General features: G+C 42.7%; 1 protein-coding gene across 1 annotated transcript; it reads right to left on the bottom strand.

Moving 5' to 3' along the window:
• Positions 1-8,390: 8,390 nt before the first annotated feature.
• On the bottom strand, positions 8,391-21,937 carry apcdd1l (adenomatosis polyposis coli down-regulated 1-like; the record flags this gene model as incomplete). The annotated part of the gene is made up of 4 exons (XM_083892094.1): positions 8,391-9,309; positions 9,509-10,031; positions 12,059-12,245; positions 21,859-21,937. The coding sequence occupies 4 exons, from the start codon at positions 21,935-21,937 to the stop codon at positions 8,527-8,529; spliced, it is 1,572 nt and encodes a 523-aa protein (XP_083748220.1). The 3' UTR covers positions 8,391-8,526.
• Between the last annotated feature and the right edge of the window lie 894 nt (positions 21,938-22,831).

Here is a 22,831-nt window from a genome sequence, read left to right as displayed (position 1 = left end):
GGATGAACAGGAACGTCCTAAATGTGAATGAAGACAAAAATGGTCATCATCGGTAAAAAAAAAATCTTGATGCGACTTTTGATAATGCTTCTAAAATGTGACAAATTGAACTCGAATTGAGTTTTTATAAATTGAGAATTTTAGCAAAAGGTAAAAGTCTACCTCCACCCCAAAGATCTGGATAGGGTAATCCATGTTTTTATCACCTTGCGGCTGGATTTCTGTAACTCTCTTAACTTTGGTATTGACAAAACACTAATGTCTTGTCTGATCTTGTGAATAAATCGACCTCGACATGACATGATATGAATGGCAAAACTGTAGCAGCTTTGAGCGGTCATCAAGACTAGAAGACCACTATATGAGCATCCAAAAACATGCAGATTGATTGACCGTAGGAATGAACAGTTGTTTATCTCGGTGTGTTGGCCCTGCGATGGACTGACGACCTGTCCAAGGTCACCTAATGTCAGCTGGGATTGGGCTCCAGCTCCGCACGACCCTCATGTTGAATATAAAGAGGTAGACAATGCAGTCAGCAGTCGGTCTCACTACCACTGAGAGTTTTCTTGACACAAATGAAGACAGAGTTGGCCTTTTTTTAACAACTTAAATCAACAACTAAACACACAAAACAAACTAAATGATTTCCCCCATGCACTGCTCTCTTTCTCTGTGTGCAGCAGCAGTCAGTCTTCCTCCACTTATAAAGGGAGAGCAATGATTACAAAGCAGCCCCAGCTGTGCCAGTCTTCACACCTGCACTCCATCAGCCACGCCCACCTCTGTGGAAGTAAATCTGTGCCATCTGAGTTTGAATTCGAATTTCTAACACTAATTTTTTTTGCATCGAAATTAGACTTTGAATTTTAAAAAACATTTTTTTTCAAATTTTTTGCAACTGAATTTTTTGAGACATCGAATTTTTTGCAACCTAACGGAATTTTTTGAGACATCGAATTTTTTTACACTGAATTTATTTCAACGTTGAAAAAAAAATGAATGGCAAAAAAAAACAGTGCTTGAAATTTGATGGTTTTTAAAATTCAAAGTCTAATTTCGATGCAAAAAAATTCAGTGTTAGAAATTCGAATTCAAACACAGATTTACTTCCATACACCTCCACACAACCCTATCTCATCATTTGAAGCACATTTTTACTTTTCAGATTAATATTTACCATCTAAGGTGCAGTAGTAGTAATAGTTGTGGTAGCACATTCATTTTGTGACCCTTTAAATTGGCTTTTTTTTTTTTTTACTCACATTTGCTGCTTATACTATTTTAGAATTTGAATGTAGGACTTTTACATACTGTGTGACATGATAACTTGGGGAATTAAACATGGTTTGTCCAATGTTGCAACACCATGTTTTGTACATAATCCCAGAATGAATAATCCAAACACAGCACATTTAGCTCGTTCTTCCGACATACTTGAAGTTAGAGATATTTAGTCGATTTGGCAAGATGCAACTTCACCACTAGATGCCGCTAAATCTTACACACTGAACCAATAAGAAAGTAGAATAAAAAAAAACAATAATGAGCTGTTGTGTGGGACTGGATCTGTTCAGTGGTTTTTTTTTAATCTCCATGATCATGAGCTCATAACAGACATTAGCCCTTTTTTTGTTTTGTTTGGTATGAGATCAAATACACAAAAGTGCAGTCGCTGCTCTGTGCTGCAGCTCTGAGGGAAAAAAACACAACAACAATTCATGCGTACCGAAGCCAAAAAGACAAATTTCTCAATCGAAAACTCATTTGTTTCTACTGAACCAGCAAACTCGTGGCTGATGCTATCTTTTACGAGGCAGCTGCAGCTCGTATTCGTATTTAAATAATGGGATTTTCTTAACAGGGCCTGACATTTGAATGAGTAAGTTAGACGTTAGACGTTACCCACACGACTGCTGCACTGATGTCATTCCAGTCGTGTGTGTGTGTGTGTTTGTGTGTGTGTGTGTGATTTTCACGGAAAGGCAGTAGATAGGATTGGTTTTTTTTAACCTCTGCTATGTTTTCTATCGCGTCTCCGTCCGAACGCAGCGCTGTGTCTTTCTTTTACCAGAACATTTATCACACTAAACCACCAAACTGTATGTGGTTTGGAAAAAATTGGTTTAGCTGAAAGGAAACTCCTCTGGGCTTGTTTTGTTTTGTTTTCTTTTTACAGTCTATAGGAACATTCTTCCTAAAGTCATATTATGGTTGGGTCTTTCATATCCTCTCTCAGAGAAGCCTGCAGAAAGTCAAACAACAGACACGAGAGTTTTATCATCACAAATGTCTTCATTTTTTTTCCCTCCCTCCCTTTTGTCCTTAGGAGGTTTTTCATTACATTGGTTGCTGAACTTTTCTTTGGAGATGATGATTTCTAGTGTGGAGGATTTGCTCATATATGATGATTCAGTCTTTCTCAATCCTGGTCCTTGGGATGTTTTTGGACGTTTCCCTGCTCCAACACACCTGATTCAAATAGTCAGCTCATCAACAAAAGCCTGGTAACGACCCACTTATTTGAATCAGGTGTGTTGGAGCAGGGAAACCCCCCTAAAACATGCAGGGCACTGGGTCCTGACGACCAGGATTGAGAAACACTGATCTAATTCACGTGTTACTTGATTTAGTACCATAATATTGGGTAACTCAAAGTTTTATACAACAAATACGGTACATTTTTCTCAATAAAAGAGTTTGAGTATGTTGAGTATGTTTTTTTTTTTATTTCCTTAAAGGTGAAGTAAGTAGTTTATAGTGCCATCTAGAGGAGAGGCTGAAACTTACAAAATCTGCTCACCCCCTCCCTTCCCTGAGCGCTACGGTATCCTCAGCTGGTCAAATGTCGTCCTCGTCGTCTTTCTCCGTGTCATCAGATGAGGTTCGTGAGGCGAGGGAGAGGGCGAGCTACCGCGGCCGTAGCAGACGAAGCGGAGAGAGTGGAGGCGGGACTTCTGCTACAAGTAAAGAGACGCTTGATTTGTTCTCTCGCGTTTGTCCTTACAGGCTCCGGTAGAAACATGGAGTCGTGGCAATGCAGTAGCGGCGCGTGACCATGTTATTTTACATGACTTTTTGAAACACTATGAAAATGAAACAAAAACTATTGTACAGCGACTAGACAATGCAGGAGCACATAATATGTATAAAAAAGTGGATTTTGGGTTATATAAACCCATAAATACTACATATTGTACCTTTAACTGCTAGCGATGTATAAACTTAAAGGCGCCGTATGTAAGAATGTGGCCAAACACAGTTACTACACTCGAATTCAAAAATACCGAGGTCTTTTAGGTTTTGTTTTCTCCACCATTGTAGCTCAGACGTAACTGGCAACCCGTGGTTGCTCGGCAGCTGAGACTCTACTGACTGGAATGATTGGTAGATGGCGGTAGGTGGCGCCACATGCCAAAACATGATTTCTAAACATAAACATGATTTGCAGTCTGCAAAATATATATTGTTTAATGCAAATAGTTTGTCTGTACTGTTGTTGTTGGTGAGTTCAGTTTGTTATATGAACATTATTCCTGAGTCTCTGTGACATATTAGGAGGATTTTACGGCCAGTTGCTTTAGATCTATAACATAATGCACCTTTAACAAATGACTTAGTGAGTTTGAGTGTTTTTTTTAGTTTTTTTTACAGAATCAGAATCAGGGGAGGTGGTAGGTGGATAATGTTACCATGAGACAGAGCCAGACTCACTGTTACCCATGATTTCCATTCCTTTATGCGAAGCCAGTAGCTAAGAACACAGGAACTTGTGCTCACTCTGGTTTGTTTGAGTTTCGCTGCACCACATTTCAAAGGAAAGTAATGTATTTTGCATGAATATAAACAAAGTATGTAAAATTGCACAAGCATACAGTAATATATATATATATATATATATATATAAATACACTCTCTCTATACTCTTGTATACTCATGTGAATACAATTTTACACTCTTTTTTAAGGCCCATTTCGGAGGATAGACATTACATTAACATTGAACTAATCAACTTGTATATAACTGTAGTTCAAATTAGCTTCATTGTTCTGCCATTATTACAGGTAATGACTCCAATTAACCCAGTGCAAACTCAAACACAGATCCAAAATGTTATCATGCCTGCATTTTTAATCTACTAACAACATTAGATCTTTATTGTATCTGTGTTTTGCTGAATCCCTGGGTTTGATTATTAACGTGTTGAGCCGTGCACTGTTCTCTGCCCTAAAAAGTCTCTCCATTTTTTTTAATGGCGTGCAACAGAAACCACAGTGAAAAACTGTGCTACCCCTGATGCTCTGCTCACTTATCATCACCAGCTCAAAACAAGCCCGAGCAGATCTACAGTATGCGGTTATTGCCGCATTCAGTGGATTCAACACGGATTTATCCAGGTTCCCCGTCCGTCCAATGACAGACTTCACCATATTAATGTAAAGATTAACGCCGTTCATCCAGCCTCACATATATATTTTAGTAATTTTTGTTCCTTTTTTCTGTGTTGCTTTGTCAAGGTTACATACATTCTCCGTCCGAGCCTGGAGGATGACCTCATGGGGCTATAGGCTCGCAGCTGCCATCACCATCCTCGCAGGAGTTAATCGGAACAGTATGCAGCCTCTGGAACAACCTACCTCCCTCCTCTTTTTTCCCCTCCTTCTCTTTGTCCCTACAGTTCAACACCAAAAGAGCCAAACAACATAATTTAGCCTTTCTTTATTGTTTATTCCTATTATTTTTTACTTTTCTTGGAAACCAACTTTTATTTTTACTTCTCCCTCCCTATTTAAAATGGGAGAATGGCATCATGTTACACCTCCTTAAAAATCCTGTTCCAGCTATAATCAATAGTTTTATCATTTGATTGTGCAGCTTCTCTCCGCTCACATGTGTTTCGTCCCCGTAACTCTGCCTGTATTTAAAAATAAATCTGAATCGTCTGCCAACAAATGTATGTAGTAAAATATTTGCTAGGAGTTTTAAACACTAGGGGATAAGCTCAGGCCAAAGCATTGTAAATCTTCACCTGATAGTTCCACCATTTAAAGTTGTTTTAAAAGAGTTATGAGATATTAAACTCACCTTCTATGCTTCAGTCATATACTGTTGTCATGTCTGTGTATAATCTGTTGGATTATACTTTGATAAATGTATCTTGGCAACATTTTCAATTAACGCTTAAAGGATTCGGTGATCACACATCTTCAGCCGAGGTGTTTAGTCGCCTGATATCTGTATGATCATTGTTTATATTTGTCCATATCTGTACTAGTGATGGGAACGACAGTTCATTTGACTGTACTGAATCACTAGAATCAGTTCATTAAAATAATTTGTTCAAAAGATTCGTTCACCGGATCGTTCAGTGCTTAGAAGGAGCCCTGTCACGTCACTCACGTCCTCCTTGAGTTTAAAAACAAAAAGTTATTATTATTATTATTGATAAACAAATCGCTCCGCGGGTCATGAATGAGTGACAGCGTGAACGACATTTACCTCCTCTGCCACAGTTCAGTGTGTCAGTATGTCCGCGAGATTCACGTCTTCAGTCTCGCAGTTCAGTGTGTCAGTACTTTCGCGAGATTCACGTCCTCAGTCTCGCGGTTTAGTGTCAGTACGTCCACGAGATTCACGTTCTCAGTCTCGCAGTTCAGTGTGTCGTTATGTTCGTGAGATTCACGTCCTCAGTCTCGCAGTTCAGTGTGTCAGTATGTTCATGAGATTCACGTCCTCAGTCTCGCAGTTCAGTGTGTCAGTACTTTCGCGAGATTCACGTCCTCAGTCTCATAGTTCAGTGATTCAGTACGTCCGCGAGAATCACGTCCTCATTCTCGCATTTTAGTGTGTCAGTACGTCCGCGAGATTCACGTCCTCAGTCTCACAGTTTAGTGCGTCAGTACGTCCGCGAGATTCACGTCCTCAGTCTCGCGGTTTAGTGTGTCAGTACGTCCACGAGATTCACGTCCTCAGTCTCGCAGTTCAGTGTGTCGGTATGTTCGTGAGATTCACGTCCTCAGTCTCACAGTTCAGTGTGTCAGTACTTTCGCGAGATTCACGTCCTCAGTCTCGCAGTTTATTGTGTCAGCACTTTCGCGAGATTCACACCCTCAGTCTCACAGTTCAGTGTGTCAGTACGTTCACGGGTGAGTGACTGCACGAACTCTCGTGCCCTGACAGACTCCAACCTCCCTCCCTGCCCACACGGTGGCGGCGTCATTCGCCGAAGATTCCCGAGTGAGTCACAGGACGCGGCAGTCTGAGCTCAACTGAACTAAGAAAGGAACGAATCAGTTCATGAAGTGATCCCAGTCAGTTCGTTCACTCAAAAGATCAGTTCTTTCGAACGAATGCTTTGTGACCGACACAACACTAATCTGTACTAGGTTTTCTTCATTTTAATAAAAGATAATTTAACTTTAATTTAAACCCCTTTTTCAACCTCCTCTACTATCACCATTCTTTTTATCTTAATGGCTATCAACAATGACAGCCCATTCTTAAAAAAATGTATATATATATATGAATGAATATATATAATTGCCTGCTGTTATTTTGTCAATGCAGGTGTGAGGATTCTACAAATGCATGAACTCTCTCTCTCTCTCTCTCTATGGAGCACAACACTTCACTTATATTTCAGTCATAACACAGAAGATATGGAGCCACATACACACACACATATAGGCCACACACATAAACATCTCTCTTTCCCCCCCTCACTGCTGCTCCTCTCAGCTCGTTTAGTGACAGAGAAAATGTGAAATGTATTTTGCTGGGCTGTTGGCGGTGCATTCTCCTGATAGGCTCTGCCGCGCATCCAATCTGATATCCTTCTGTGTGTGTGTTTTTACAAGTTGGACCTGCAGAGGAATAGCTTGTATAATGTGTGAGCCTCATGACAGATCCTTGGCAGTGAACACGTCCATACAGTCACCTGCTATCTGGGCTTTGAATCAGACCACGGTATGACCACCAGAGAGACGTTGAAATTCAGCTGATGCTACAGCCCCAATTTTGTGTTTGGGTCTTGAAATAAAACAGCAGCTTTGGGACACACCACAAATAAACGTTAATTTTTAACTTGGCTGCTCCTTCCACCGTTCGGTCCAGAATGAGATAACTCAACGGTGACTCAATGTCCGTGATGTTTTGTGCGGACACTCATGGTTACCCAGACAATAAATTCTTCCAACGTGCTTTTTCATTTGGCAATAACCATATGGTTAAAGTTTATGGCTCTGACTGACGTATTTCTACTCAATTAATCTATTCTAAGAATAACGTTTCACATAATTTTGTAGTTAGCTTTCCAGTTTGACCCAGTCTGCTAACACCAAACGTTGACATTTAACATGGTAGCATGCGGATGTTAGCATGTAGGTCAAAATATGTCTCTGTAAAGAACAGGCAGTTGTTTCAAATTTGGATTTAAAGGTGCCATAATCAAGAATGTGGCCAAAAACGGTTACTACATTCAAATTCAAAATACCGAGGTCTTTTAGGTTTCGTTTTCTGATGTAACTGGCAACCCGTGGTTGGCTCTGCAGCTGAGACTCTACTGACTGCAATGATTGGTAGACGGGGGTAGGTGGCGCCACATGCCAAAACATGATTTGCAGCCTGCAAAATATTTTTTTAATTGCAAATATGTTGGCTGTACTGTTGTTGTTGGTGAGTTCAGTTTGTTATATGAACATTATTCCTGAGTCTCTGTGACATATTAGGAGGATTTTACGGCCAGTTGCTTTATATTTATTACATAATGCACCTTTAACACAATTATGTTCTGAAAAGTCATTTTTAATATACATAGAAAATATTCACTTCTTACATGGCAATACTAAAATATTAGACAAAGATCTTATCAAAAAGTACGGTAAAAAAAAAAAAATGGTTAAAATAAATATTCCTCTGATTAGATTGCTGATGAAAAGACTAATGCACTCTTTTTGAAAGAGGACAGAGATAAGGCCACAAACCACACCACAGTGGGATTACACCAAAAGGGATATAGCATCTATTGGAGTGCATTTTCTACTTCTACTTCATCTTCTGCCCAGTATGTTTTATTTAAAAAAAGAGTTATATACAAAGTGCATTAGTCATACTGCGTCATGAAGAGTCCAGTGGAGTGTCCAGGTATTTCATTCAATGTAGAAATAACTGATCCGTGCTTTAGAAGAACTGTTTTCTCGCTGTAGGAAAAGAGGCTTTATCCACAAATGTCAACAATCTATTTGATCGTGGTTTAAAGAACTATAAATGTATTTAAGATATTGAAAGTATGCCTTGTATAAGGTCGGTTGTTTATACACAGATTACTGCAGCTGAAGTTAACAGTCATTAATGTGAACCTAAAGGCAGCACCTGAAAGCCAGGAATCAAACATGACTGATTTCACTTGAATGCCTCATGGTTTTTCTTGACTATCACACATGTGGTCATCATCATATGGAAGAGGAGCGAAGAAAAGCTTCCAGAAAATGTCTGTGAAATGACTTCAGCTTGATTTCTGCACAACGTCTAATGAATGCCAGACAAGCTGCAAAGCGCGGATCCAAGCAATAGTAACACCAACTGTGTGAGTCTCTCTGTTCCGTTGCCTGTTACCTGGACTTGCTTGCTGTTAAATCCCGACTTTGAGCGATGTGAGGGCTGGTGTTGAGGGCTCTCGCCGCCACCGCAAAGCACCATGGGCGCTTGAAAGGAAGTCGGTCTCTTCTGCGGTCGATCGGGACTGGATCCGTCGGTCGGTCTCTCTCCAACAAACAGCAGGGGGTGTTTCCTGTGGTCTGGCTCAAACTTGAAGAGCTCAAACTCCTTATGTGGCAGCTTGATGCCGAGTACCGTGCACCCATGTGTGGGGGTCAAATCCTGCTCCACCCCAACCTCCCAGCCTCCGGCCCGACCACACTTCCCCGGCCTCGTCTCATTCAGCAGCTTGGCTGTAGGCTCCTCCGTGGCTGTGATTGTCACCTTTGTGACTTTGAAGACAAACTCGGTGGCGCCCGAGACTTTGGACGACGGGTTCCCCTGAGCGTAATGACCCGAGGCTCTCAAGGTGAACGTGGGTTGAGAGCAGAAAGGGTCCGAGTAGTGTCGGTAGATGCCCTCCCACACTTGTTTCTCCGGATCAAAGGCGAAGTCTCTGGTCAGGAAGAGGACAGTGGGACGCGTTTCACAACGCCGGCTGACCCAGCGTCCAGCCAGAGACGTAGAGGCTGCAGACCTGCGGGGCAGCACCGGGGGGCGCTGCTCCGAGGAGCGGTACACCAGAGCGCACACAGGGCACGGGTGGATGTGATGCTGAAATAAAGAAGTGAGAGGTTAGATGCTGTGTGAGGATTTATTAGTATTATTCATTCTTCATTTTCTACTGCTTAGCCAAAGGTAGGGTGGACAGGCCACCAGGACCCATCACAGGGCCAGAGATCACATTCAAACCCATGGTCGCTTGTCCTTGTATTAAGAATCTTGTCCTAGTTACAAACTGACAACAACTCACCATGGCATTCTGCAGTGGCTGTTGGTATCCCGTCGGCCTATAGTGAGTTCTCTGAGTCCAGTCGGTGTGAATATCTCCCAAAAACAGCTCCTGGATTTTCTCTCCGTGGCTGTGATGCTGCATCTCCACTCGAATTAGACTCAACTCCATCATGGAGAAACCCAACGCCGCAAGACACCCCCTCCCTGCCCGGGTGTTGTACAGTTCATACAGCTTCCCGGGCACCGCTCCACCCAGAGTCATCAGACTCACGCAGGCTGGAGGAAGCCTTGAGGCCAGTCTCTGCCTGGCCGCCAGGCTGTGGACAACAATGCCCACCTTGCTCAGGTGAGGTTCAGCTTCAGTGGCTCCACGGGTAATCCAGGAGGCCTGGCGCAGTCGAAGCTTACCCCAGATCAGGAGGGAGTAAGCCGGACCCCCACAGGTGCTGTCGCTGTAGTAGTGCTGCAGGGCCTGGAAGTGACGGTTGGGGCGAAAGGTGTAGGAGCGGGTGAGGAACTCAGGACCAGGGCGAACTTCACACCTGAACACAGCAGGATAGAAGTAGTTTTAGATTGAAGTTTAGTTTGCTACTACATTAAGAGCTGGATCACATGATTAACATATATATCTAGTCCTCGTAGTGAACATTGACAACTGTTCTGAGCTATTAAGTATAGTAATAAACCCCCTCTAACTCCGCTCAATGCCTGAAGTCATGGAGTCTTGAGGAGACTGGACCGAAGAGCTCAGATGTTCCGTGTTGATCTGCGTTTCAAATTGATTTGTTCCGGAGTCACGGTCGATCAGAGCTGTACAAACATTATCTCTACGGTTTCTGGATAAATGTGTTATGTTTTGGCTGATTTGGACCATTATTAACTCGTGACCATCAACACATTAACACATTTTTTGCAAAGTATTTATTGTATTATACCAAAAAAAAAAAAAGTGGCGTGACAAAGTACATTATGTTTGTCGTCTGGACTTCATCTTCTCTCAGTCTCAGTGTAGACTTTCAATGCTGCTACTTTTATTATCTTTTAGAAGGATTGGTTAAATGTCACCTTGTCTCAAAATTCTGACCACTAAAAACCACATTTGAACATTTTTCTTATCAATACAAGTGGTAAAAACATTTAGGTTAAAAATCTTGTAAATGAGCATGTAAGTTTTGACCTTTCATGAGGCTCTGCAGTGATTAAAAGGCTCTGCCATCTTCAAAATATGAATTGTTGACACAGCTGACAGTATTTGAAACCCTTTTTTTTTTTTTGCTATGGACAAAGACTCAGGATCAAGAGCGCAGGTTTCCTCACTGATGAGGAGATATTGGGTGCACCTGTGTTGCTCTCTCACAGCTGCAGGCAATCAGCCTGGCTGCTATATAGACAGGTTGGAGTTTCCCTGCTCAGATGCTTTTGTCTCCAGAGACTCGATATGTTCACTTGATTTTCTGTGGTTTTTTTTTTTAATTTTGGGGTATTTTAGTTGTTCGTTTTGTTCCACTTTACTTTCGGTTGTTGTTCCATTGTCTGCCTTAGTTTCCCAAACTCCTGACACCTGAAATACTAACACTTTGAACTGCATATCCTCAGGTGTTTAACCCTAAAACACCATCGCTAACGCCGGGTGATTTTTACCCGAGACGAAACAATAATAAGTACTTGTCATCAAACTATATCATATATCATATATATACATATATATATATATATATATGAAAATACATGACACATTTGAATAGTGTTCTTTTATTTTAAACTGTGTCATGTCTAACAAAATGAAAGAAAAGCATCATGAGGGGACGATATACAAATGCTCCAAAATGACTGGAAAATTAGGAATTTGGGAACAAAAATTTTCTAAATAATGAAGATGAAAACTTGGTTTTCATGAAAATCACATGAATTTATTTGCTCGGGTTTTCACCCGGCAATGTTGTTGTAGGGTTAACCAGGCCTTGGGGTGACCCACATGCTAGTGTTCCAAACAAAAGCATCTGGGCACAGTTCCCATGTTTGCTTAGAAGTATAATTGATGTTGTGAAGGCACAATATTGTATCTATCTACCAACCTAACCTGAATCCACACAATTCTGCTGCAAAATATTATTACGGCTGAAGGAAAAGTCAAGTCTTCATGTTATGTCCTCATTTCTGTGTCTGTCTGACTCAAAGTCCAAGAGGGGGGAAAAAAAAGCTCTGGTCATATCTATATTGATTCAAAATCCTGGAAAATTATGACATTTCTTGTAAAAGTTTAACCGTTCAATTAGATACTGTATTTGAAAAAAAAGAAAAAAAAAAGTGGTAAAAACAAATTAAAGTGTCAGTGCTCCTTGGCGTTAATCCTACAATTCTCTGAAACTGGAGAAACTGTTTTTCCCTTTTAAAAAACATTTCCTCACTATTTTATTTCTAAAACAATCTTCCATTTGCTGTGACATCTGGTAACTGTAAAGATTGTCCTCGACGTCCGTATTATCCTTCTGAACATGAGATATAAAAATAGCCTCGGAGAATGACTTTTAATTGTTTATGAGTCGAATCGCTGCTACTGAAACGTTACCTTGTTGACACCCATGTGCCGTCCAGTCTCGGGGGGACGTCGACCGTGATTCTCACTCTGTCCTGTGGGTGTCGGTTCTGACAGTGGGGCGCCCAGTGTAGGCCCTCGCTCAGGTTGGAGGAGGAGGAAGTGAAGGAGGCTGTGGGCACCTCCCATAGTTTACTCCCAGTCCCAGCCACAAACAACACTACACAGGAAAGAGAAGTCCAGAAAAATGGCTCGAGTAAATAATCACATTAGGCTTTTAGAGTTTTGGGTGGATGTGGGGAAAGAGGGGGAAACCGCAACTATTCCATTCAGAGATCATTATCTGCATCCTTCATCGCAAGAGAAAGGGAAAACATTCACATCTTCGTCCTGTTAGATCTAAACACAATTCTGGTTGACTGCAGGCTGCAATTTGCTAAATTTTCCATGTAATAACTCTGAGCAAATACGTAACTGTGAATCAGGACGTTGGCTTCTCAGTTCTGGCTTGTCACTTCGGTCGGGGCCTGCAGCTGCGATGCACAGTGCCTTGGTTTTGCATTAGCTTCGAGAGGCAGAAGGTATGTGTGTGTGTGTGTATAGCTAAGTGGGGAGTGCACCAGTGTATGGACTTTGTACGGTAAATATACATTTGGAACAGTGGGATAAATCAAACAACAGGTTCGCTGACAGCACCACCCAGCCAAGCCAAATACATCTGTTGATAATATGACTCAAAACACTGAATGGTGATGAATGTTCTCGCCTGACTTTTTTTCCCCCCCAAAGCAATGACAGTTAAGTTAATCCAAATGAATGCATTATTCACTGTACAACATTTATTGAGGTGCACATCTGGAGAGTGTCTGTCTGTCACTGGTCATCGCTGCACTTTGAGCCTCCGTCCTTACAGAACACAGATGCGTGCGAATGCAGACAACGGCAGAGGTTGAACGCTTAGGTCTCGGTTCAGAAAAGAGCGCGATGTTCTCATCACATTTTAAAGGTACAATGTGTAGTATTTATGGGTTTATATAACCCAAAATCCACTTTTTTATACATATTATGTGCTCCTGCATTGTCTAGTCGCTGTATAATATTCTTTGTTTCATTTTCGTAGTGTTTCAAAAAGTCATGTAAAATAACACGGTCGCGGGCCGTGGTCGCATAGCCACTGTTAGCAGCGAGACGCCATGTTTCTACCGGAGCCTGTGAGGACAAACGCGGGAGAACAAATCAAGCGTCTCTTTACTTGTATCGGAAGTCCCGCCTCCTCTCTCTCCGCTTCGTCTGCTACGGCCGCGGTAGCTCCGCCCTCTCCCTCACCTCACGAACCTCATCTGCTGACACGGAGAAAGACGACGAGGACGACATTTGACCAGCTGAGGATACCGTAGCGCTCAGGGAAGGGAGGGGGTGAGCAGAGCAGCAGGTCTTTGTTGTAAATTTCAGCCTCTCCTCTAGATGGCACTATAAACTACTTACTTCCCCTTTAACACAACGAAACAACCACGTCCTCCAACTGAAGCGTAACTTATATTAATGTGGGCATTATGTGTGCATGGCTTTGACGTTTCATTCTCCCAAAACAAATATCAAGCGGTAAAAAAAAGGCATTGGCTTCTCAATGATGCCTCCATCTCCTGATTTCATTTTGTTTTCCTCCCATACTCCACATTCTTCTGAATAATATTCATTTTTACACTTAAACCTTCAGACAGGAATGCGAGGACAAGCGTTTCCACCTGTGTCCAGTCTTTCGTGCTATGCTCGGCGAACAATTCCGTCTTTAATTATATTTGATTTGATTCCGAGAGTGGTGTCGATCACAAGAAAGTCAGTCGGCCGCTGTTTTTGTGAACCAATCAGTCGTTTAATTCCTTTTCAAAATACACATTGATGACATCTTCCTGGGCACTAAGGCAATTTTAAACCCATCTTTCATAAACAAACTGATTTATCATGGTAAATACAATCACTGATGTTAACTTTGTTCGCTCTTTTGCTGCCTCTTTTCCCCGCAGCCGTCACACATTTCCTCTCACTTTCTAAGCTTTCCTTGGACGGACAGTTTTATGGTAGTAATCTCGCTCCACTTCTCTCTCTCCTTGACTTTAAAAGCACATGGGAAGCGTATCACCTGTTGAGCCTGCTGTTGAGCTGGGAGTTAGCAGTGGAAGTGTTGGCTGAGCAGATGGAGCTGGAGGAAAAATGAGGACTTTGGGAGCAGAACACTGTGTAACATTGACTTGCCTTTGGATGATTTTTTTGGGGTTAGAGGCTGCGAATATGGAGACGGACTAACTGGCGTTTATTAACCTTGGTAATGTCAGAGGGAGGATATTTTTCATTCCCCTTCACTCTTGCAACGCTTCCCATATGCTGACCACAACCACAGACATGTGCGGCCTCCTTCCATCTTTCAACCTGACACACTCGTATTCATGTGGATCATTCTTAGTGAGGACACTCACAGGCACAAATGCATTCTAACCCTTTACTCTAACCATAACATGACCATTAAATAACTAACCCTAACCTTTAAATTAAAGCTGTTTGAAGGTGAAGTAAGTAGTTTATAGTGCCATCTAGAGGAGAGGCTGAAATTTAAAACAAAGACCTGCTGCTCTGCTCACCCCCTCCCTTCCCTGAGCGCTACGGTATCCGCAGCCGGTCAAATGTCGAACTCGTCGTCTTTCTCCGTGTCAGCAGATGAGGTTCGTGAGGCGAGGGAGAGGGCGAGCTACCGCGGCCGTAGCAGACGAAGCGGAGAGAGTGGAGGCGGGACTTCTGCTACAAGTAAAGAGACGCTTGATTTGTTCTCTCGCGTTTGTCCTTACAGGCTCCGGTAGAAACATGGCGTCTCGCTGCTAACAGTGGCTATGCAACCGCGGTCTGCGACCATGTTATTTTACATGACTTTTTGAAACACTACGAAAATGAAACAAAAACTATTATACAGCGACTAGACAATGCAGGAGCATGTAATATGTATAAAAAAGTGGATTTTGGGTTATATAAACCCATAAATACTACATAGTGTCCCTTTAAAGGGGACATATTATGTAAAATCAACTTTTTAGTTAAACTAGGTCATGTTTTTGTGGTCCACCTCAGTCTAAGTACAGGAGATAAAGCATGCGATGTTGACTCATTATGACGCCACGATGTGCAAATTCCTGGAATTGTTGTCTCGCAGAGCTCCGCTTTGTCCCTAAAAAAACGCGAGGGTGCAAACGAGGGCAATAGTATCCGGAAGAGCGGAAGTCCGCGAAGTGTTCTATTCTTGGCTGCTGAGTGCAGCACAGAGTTCTACACAAACTTCCAGCCACAGAGGATTTACGTGTCCAGTGGATACATTTTATATATGACGGCAATGTGTCCCGGCTAGATTCAGCAAATGATGGCTTTTCCAAATGCTAACTACTGTTAGCTGCCGGAGCCTCATTGACGCTGATGTAGTTTCCTGTGTGTCATTTGCATTTAAAGAGACAGGCACTCAAAACAGAGCGTTCTGAACAGGGCTGTTTTGTCAGGGTGATTGAACTGCATGTGGTGCTTCATCCTTAAGGTGTTTTGACCAAAGCATGTCACAGACATGTTCATTAGGACACCTGGGAACTAGGTTAACTTGGAGAAATGGGCGATAATACGAGTCCTTTAAAGTTGTGAAGGCCAGCCAAAAATTGTCACAGGGTCAAAATGTCCTAATAATAAATTTGCTTTGAATCACAATTTGTCTTACCTGCCTACAGACATGGACACACAGTTTCACACAGCTTTCCTCTTTAGGATTCTACATTGACTTCTATTCATTTGGACAGCATAACCTTAAACAAACCACAAATAGCCCTAAACTTAACCCGTTCATCAGAACTGAGGTTCTGCCTTAATAGGACCTCATTATTCGTGCGTCTGTCTGTTTCATTATATGATTAATACCACTTTTTTCCTATCTGGGACACTGAAACATGTTTGCAATTCCCCCCCCCCCCCTCCCAGTGATGTGCGTTTGCTCTGTGTCACTGCTGCGGGTGAGGGAACCAGCAGTCATTTGGACGCAGCTGCTTCTCCCACTGGAGGATTCGGAGCAGAAAATACTAATCAGGATCAATAAATTTCCACTGCTTCTCCGTGCAGGTCATTTCAAATTGGTCTGTTTTGTGTTATCCAGTCTTTGTAGCTGCGTGAAGCAGTCGCTGTGTACGTGATGTGGAGTCGAGAATTTGGCTGCCGATATTTTGAATTTCCATTTTTGCCAAACGCATTTCTATAGAGCGATTCTTAAGGTCACTTGTCATTCAGCCCCCTCGCTCTCTTGGATCTCACTCCAATTGGGCATATGGTTGCGTTTACTAAAAGAGTTCTCATAAAAAGCAGAGCTTAGTAAAACAGAATTGCTCATTGTGGGGTTTTAAGTATTCTTCTACAAAAAGGCCTCGGCCCAACCACAAGTGAGGCGATGTTGTAATACGTATGATAATATCCAACCCCCATCTCAATTTGGAAGAGTTGGGGGACTATTTAAGTTGATTCATTTCCTACATTGGCTGTCAAATATCATTAGTTTTAGCCTGCAGTTTTTTTTTTTTCCCACTGATTTATTTATTCTCCACGGCCTCTAAAATGTCCCATGTACGGTTACTCATGAAATTCAGTGGAAAACTGGTTTAACCCTGATGTGTTCAGTGGCCTTCGAACAGTTCACCTTGAAAACATGATTTCAAAATGCATGTCGAGCGCATCCTCTATAGTTTTCCTCCCCGCAGTGTCTAAACTCACCCACAAGGGGTCAGCACAGCAGCCCCCGTGACCCTGCTGTGTGGTCTGGATTGGGCAGTCTGTCATCACCACCACTGCCAGTGGTCTTCGCTCTGTCTAACTGATGACTGGCCAAAATAATCTCCCCGAGGTTTTCAGGAGTCCATATATTCATCCTGATGTTTCCAACACACAACACAAATATGCACACGCATGCACTCTCACACAAACACACCGCAGTGACTGCACACAGCGATGCACACAGTAAGACTGCAGAAGGGATAGCATTTATAAAAAAAAATAAAAAATAAAAAAAAGACCTCCAGGCGTCTCTCTGTTTGTTTGTTTGCATTTGTGATTACTGGTTTGGCAGCGCGTGGTCTCCTCTCTCATGTCTCATCCGCGCAGAGCCAAAAGTCTACAGTCTTAAAAACCGCGTCTTTATTTGGAGCTTTCCTGTAAAAACAAGAGCTTAGACCCAGGTACTTTTGATTCAGGGCTTACGGAGAGGGGCTTGACATTTAAGTCAACCCAGTGCGCACCATTCATTTAGTGCTTCATTATTGTTGTTTCTGCCGAGTTACTAAACTTGTGACAGTGGAGACAGTGGAGGTTAAAAGAGAATCTGTTTTGACCTGGAGGAAATGTTGTTGTTGCGTTGAGATGACGGGAAAGCCCTTTATGTTCCAACATTTTAACTACTTCCTCGTGTGGTTCCTACATTTCTTTCAGTGTGGCTAGTGTGGCTAGCACCCCCCCGCCTCCCCCCCCCACTATGAACTGTAAAGCCACTCTCATCTATCTTTGCTTCAGTGACGCAGGACAAACTTGTCCCTGAAGTACCCGTGCCCTCCTCGCCCACCTCTCCCCTCGCCTCCCCGCGATGAAACAGCTGTGATGTTTACGGCTCATTTCTTCTGGATTGATTTCAGATACCTCCCTCCTTCTTTTTTTTTCCTGTCTTTGTTTTAGTTCCTTTAGTGGTTAATGGGGTGAATGAAGTTTGTCAGGAGGGTGAGAGGGTGAGGCAGGCAGGCAGGGCGAGGCCTCTTCATGACAAGATTAGTGAAGTGCATGCGTTTGTTTTGCAGAAAATACAGTAGCTCACAGAATGCACACATTATTCACAGTTCGCACTTTGCAGGTCTTGGATACAGGTGTTATGATATAAGACTATCTTTTATTTTTGCAACCCCCCTTATACGCTCAAAATAATGTGTTCTTGCTGCCCCCCTTGGAGTGATTTTGATAAACTACTCAAACACAACCGAGTAAGTTTAAAAAAACAAACTTCTCCACCCATATTAATCATTTTAGCTCATTTATCTTATGACCCCATTTAATCTGAATAAATAACCACCGGCTTGAATGAGGCCAAACTATTGCGCTGGAAAAAGAGAGCAACGTTTTGGGAAAAAGTCCAAATAATTTGTGTACAAGAATTGCATTGCTTCATCTCATGCCTCCGGAGAAGAGGGTCTCTTGCCCAGGGTTTGATTGCTGCTGCTACATCCGCCAATGACATTATGTTTTTGGCTGCATTTGTCCGTCTAGCTGTTTTGTTTGTTTGTTTGTTTCTAATGTGAGCAGCGGAACTCCAAAAGTAAAGGACGTAGGTTGCGGCTCGAGTAAGAAATCGTTAGATCGTGGCAGTGATCCAGACACTGATGCAGGATTTAAAAACAAAACAAAACATTTGCTATCCTATGATAGATAGGAGAGAGAGTACGGACACTGTGGGAAACTGAGCAGCCTTGGCAGATTTCTATGCTTCCTGAGTGCTTTACTCAAAAAAAAAAAAAAAGAAAACGTTGATTGGCTCTCTGGTGGGAATTCCCCCTATAGTTAACATCACATATTGATGAAAACAGTCATTTATCAATCACTTGACATGAAGCACAACCATCTGCGCGTGTCAGACAGGGTCATCACACACAAACATTACATATTAAGGTATTGATCACAGCTACAATTAGTTTGAACTGCTCTGCACTACTGTTGTTGAAGTCATTTATCATCAATAATAATATGAATAGAATAAGACAATAATATACAATTTTAAAGGTCACATAGAGTGGTCCTGTTGCACATAAATGTTAGTTATGGAGGTCTACTTGCATATATTAACTTGTTTTTATGGTCAAAAACCTCCTAGTTGCTGTAACCTAGCCGATAGAAATCCTCTTTTCTGACAGTGTATTTCTGCTGCGAGATTTCAGAGTGAACTTTCACCCCCAGAAGACAGAGTCTTGTGATTGGCCAGTACTATCCAGCACATCCGTTCTCAGAAGCGCAGCGCCCCCCTCTGGAACGGCGGATGCACTGCTCCTCATTATCAAAACATTGTTTTAACAGTGTTTAAAAATAGCTTCGTCACGACTCCCCGCCGCAGTCCCTTTTATGACTTTAAACCGGAGTCAGACCCAGAGTCAGAAGACACTGTTGCTCGTGAAACACCTCCACAACGAACGTTATTCTTCTTCTGCGGTTCAATGTACTATCCGGATGTGCCCGGACTACCGATCGTCGTGTTTTACAGGACGATCGGTTGTTCAGGAGAACCGCTGCTTACGTAACTATTACGGGATTTTCAGTGATCACGTTGAGCCCCGAGATTACAATAAAACACAACGTTCTCAGCAATGGCTGAACTGTTTGTTTCGAACCGTCAGGGCTTCATAAACAAGGTAATGACGCAGATACACACCAAAAAAAACAGCGATAATAGGAACTTCCGGTCTAGTTCCGCTTTAAAGGTAAAAATAAATGTATACCAAATACTCCCTTACAGCCTTTGCTGCATCATTTTTTTTTTTTGTCTTTTTTGTGTGGGCCTCATGTTCAGCGCAGTGAATCTGTTGTTTGCTTATTCAAAAAATAAGCGGCAGATTAAACATGCAAATCCTAAAACATCTTACGTAATAACATATTACACTGCTTTGTTGTGCTTCTGATTCTCTCTCTTTGCTCCACACTTGCAGCCAAAGTCAGGCAAGGGTCAGGTTGATTTTCGTAGATTTAGAGAACATGAGATTTGTTGTGTTATTCTAACCCTCAGTGCCCCTCACCCCCCCCCGGCCCTTTCCCTTTTTGGTCTTTAACCTCTGTGTCTCTTCTCGCCCTGACCACGATCCTCTCCCTCTCCCTCTGTCCTCTGGAGCAGCACATGCACCGAGCTCGCTGTTGTCTTTTCATCACAGCGTAAGCTGCTTAATCCCGCAGCCTTGTATATTTGAAGAAGGGATCGAGCAGGCTCTGCCCGGCGGACGCCGCTGCCAGTTCCACTGCGGTTGCTGAATTCTGGCCGCCGATCTCGACGCAGCTTGATTGTCCTGCTCCACAACGTGATCACATGATCGCTATGTAGGAAAAACCGCTGCCACATGAAGCCTACGCGTCCACCTACTGCAGCGTTTTCTTATCTTTTCATCCTTAATCGCTCATGTAACAGTCAAACAAAACAAAGTTCCGAGCACCAGTGGAAAAACAATGGCTTCCATTCTTGTTTTCTTTTTTTTAAGCTGACAGACACTGGAGCGGATTCCTCATTATGAGCAACTTGGCATTGTGATATCTGCTCATGGGAATCAATCAATCCAAGATAGCGGACAAGAGAAAGTTGATGGTCCATTGATGTTGCGCAGCTTAACCCAAAACCTTTTGTTTGGAGGTGTTTTACAAGATCCGGTCGGTGTCTGTTACGCGTAATTTGGACGGTTTCCATGTTTTGAAACGGACTGTTGTGGACCCCGCATCCAAGGTTTGATTCAGATTAACATGATCTAGGATTGGATCAAAGATTAAGTTTAGTTTAGATCTCGACTGACCCACGAGGGGAAACGCGTCTGTTCACCAGAACTTATCCAAACATTTATTCTGTGCAGCAGATCAGTCATTTTTTTGGGGGGGGGGGGAAACGACAGGTTAAGATGAACTGTTTGTAGCTTTAAAGTTGGATTTTGTGTCCGGTTCTCAGCAGAGTTTTCTTTTTTTTTTTCTAGCTCAATATGGAGTCAGTTTTTATGGAGTCCTGTCAAAATTGGACTGATTGATCTGCAGAAACATTTTATTATTCAAACCTTTTCCACTGTGAAACCTTTTGAAAACCATCCCAAATCTGTTTTCAGCCTTGTTTACTGTGCATCAGGGGCTCGGCCTCCCGTGTCTCTTTTTACCACACTTGAGCAGATGCTGCATCAATCGACCGGTATGAAAACCAAGCAGCTATTTCTTTGATAGTATGAGGTGAGGTGGTTGACTCTGGGTTGCTGTCATTCCCCTCCCCACCAACCCCATCACCCTAACCGGCCCTGATGGCCAAACAGCTGCGCTCGTGCTATCACAGCCACGGCGGCTGGACAATCAGCCGCACAACAGCCCTAAAGGTAGAGTCAGTAATGGTCGTCTCCTGTTATTCTAACGATTAACATAATGGCAACATTAGTTCCAGGGCCACGCTTCCCCTGCTCCGAGGGGTTCCATTGTTTAAAGGCAGAGCTCCTTTTTCAAAAAAACTGCACCGCTGCTTTGAAGACGCTCAGAGGAGCAGAGGGCGAACACAGGGCTGGTTTAATTCACGCATGTCTAACGTCACACACAGGTTGTGTTTTTGTGCTGATCCACATGTTGAGGTTTGCAAATTATTGTGACAAATGAGATAATAACTTCCTGATAATCACGGGTCTGTCTCTTATAATCTCTTCCATTTTTTTTTTTTTTTGTCTCCGTACTGTGTTCAGCAGTTTTGTCACATGAGAGCATTTATCTCCTTGTTTTCACATGTGGAAATCTTTGCAGTACATCAGGGGGAAAATCTGTGTTGTGCACAATCTAAATTTGACCCCGGGGTAGTTAAAAGCATTTCTCCTGACATGTGGTGTGACAAACTCTGAATGCATATTTATGCTCTCTCTGTTCCTCAAATGCAAATCCTCACCAAGTACAGTACAGTATAGTATAGCAGCAGCTCACTGAAACGTGTTGATATAGAGAAGGAATAAAAACAAACTTGTCAAATAGCTGTTTAGAGAGACACACACAGTGTCCTCCTGTAGACAGAGGCTTGCACTCACCTTGCCACAGCAGCCACACTCCCCTCAACAGGTGACTGAAAAGTCCATTTGACATGTTTCCTGCTTCCGCACACTTCATTCACACGCTCTGCTCTGCTTTTGAAAACAAACTTTGATCCCCCGGGGGAAAATCCAAGAAACAGCGAGGCTACTGTCAGCGGGAGACGATCAGGCAGGATATCACCATGACAGGAACTCCTATATATGTATAAAATGTCCAGTAATCCCTCAGATGAAACTCTGGTCTCCTTTTCACTGATTCTGGGTTTTCTTCTTTTTCTTCTTCTTCTTCTTCTCCGTCTACCTCCACTTCTTGGCTCTCATGATCTGATGAGAAAGAATGTCCTCAGTTGGAGCCACTTGCTTCATGGGACTTCTTCACACTGGTGCTTCCCTTTACTTTGCTAAGAAGAAGACTAAATGCTCTCTCTCTCTCTCTCTCTCTCCCTCTCTCTCTCTCTCTAGTTCTCTCCACCCCCTCACCTCTCTCTCTCAATCACACACTGCTGGTTCACTTCTGTGCAGCTCTGTGGATCTGTTCCACTTGATGCATGTGCAGCGAGGATTTTGTGTGTGTGTGTGTGCAGTCTGGTCTGACTCCGAGGGAAGAGAGAGAGAGAAGGATGGTTGGAGGGAGGGCAGAGGTGGAGAAAGTGTGTGTGTGTGTGTGGAGGGGGGTTTGAGCGCTAAACTTCTTAAAGTAAAGGCTCTGGGGAGCTTTTAGAGCACGGAGCAAAAGGGCAGCAGTAAATAGGAATCAGCACTGCAGCCACGAAAATAAAGCATTTTTCTCACTTACTGTACTTTTTTTAGTGGTATGTAGCCCATGTGTCGACAGTGGGGGGTGTGTGTTGTCACCCTCCGGTTTTAAAATATTATTCCTGCCAGTGCCACGACCTCGACCTCCATGGAGTTAAAACTGAACAATGAATAATCCAAACGCAGCCACAAATCTGGACATGCAAAGAAATCG

The sequence above is a fragment of the Microchirus variegatus genome, assembly GCF_963457635.1.
Source record: "Microchirus variegatus genome assembly, chromosome: 7".
Taxonomy (NCBI): domain Eukaryota; kingdom Metazoa; phylum Chordata; class Actinopteri; order Pleuronectiformes; family Soleidae; genus Microchirus; species Microchirus variegatus.
This window is presented reverse-complemented; position numbering and strand designations above follow the sequence as displayed.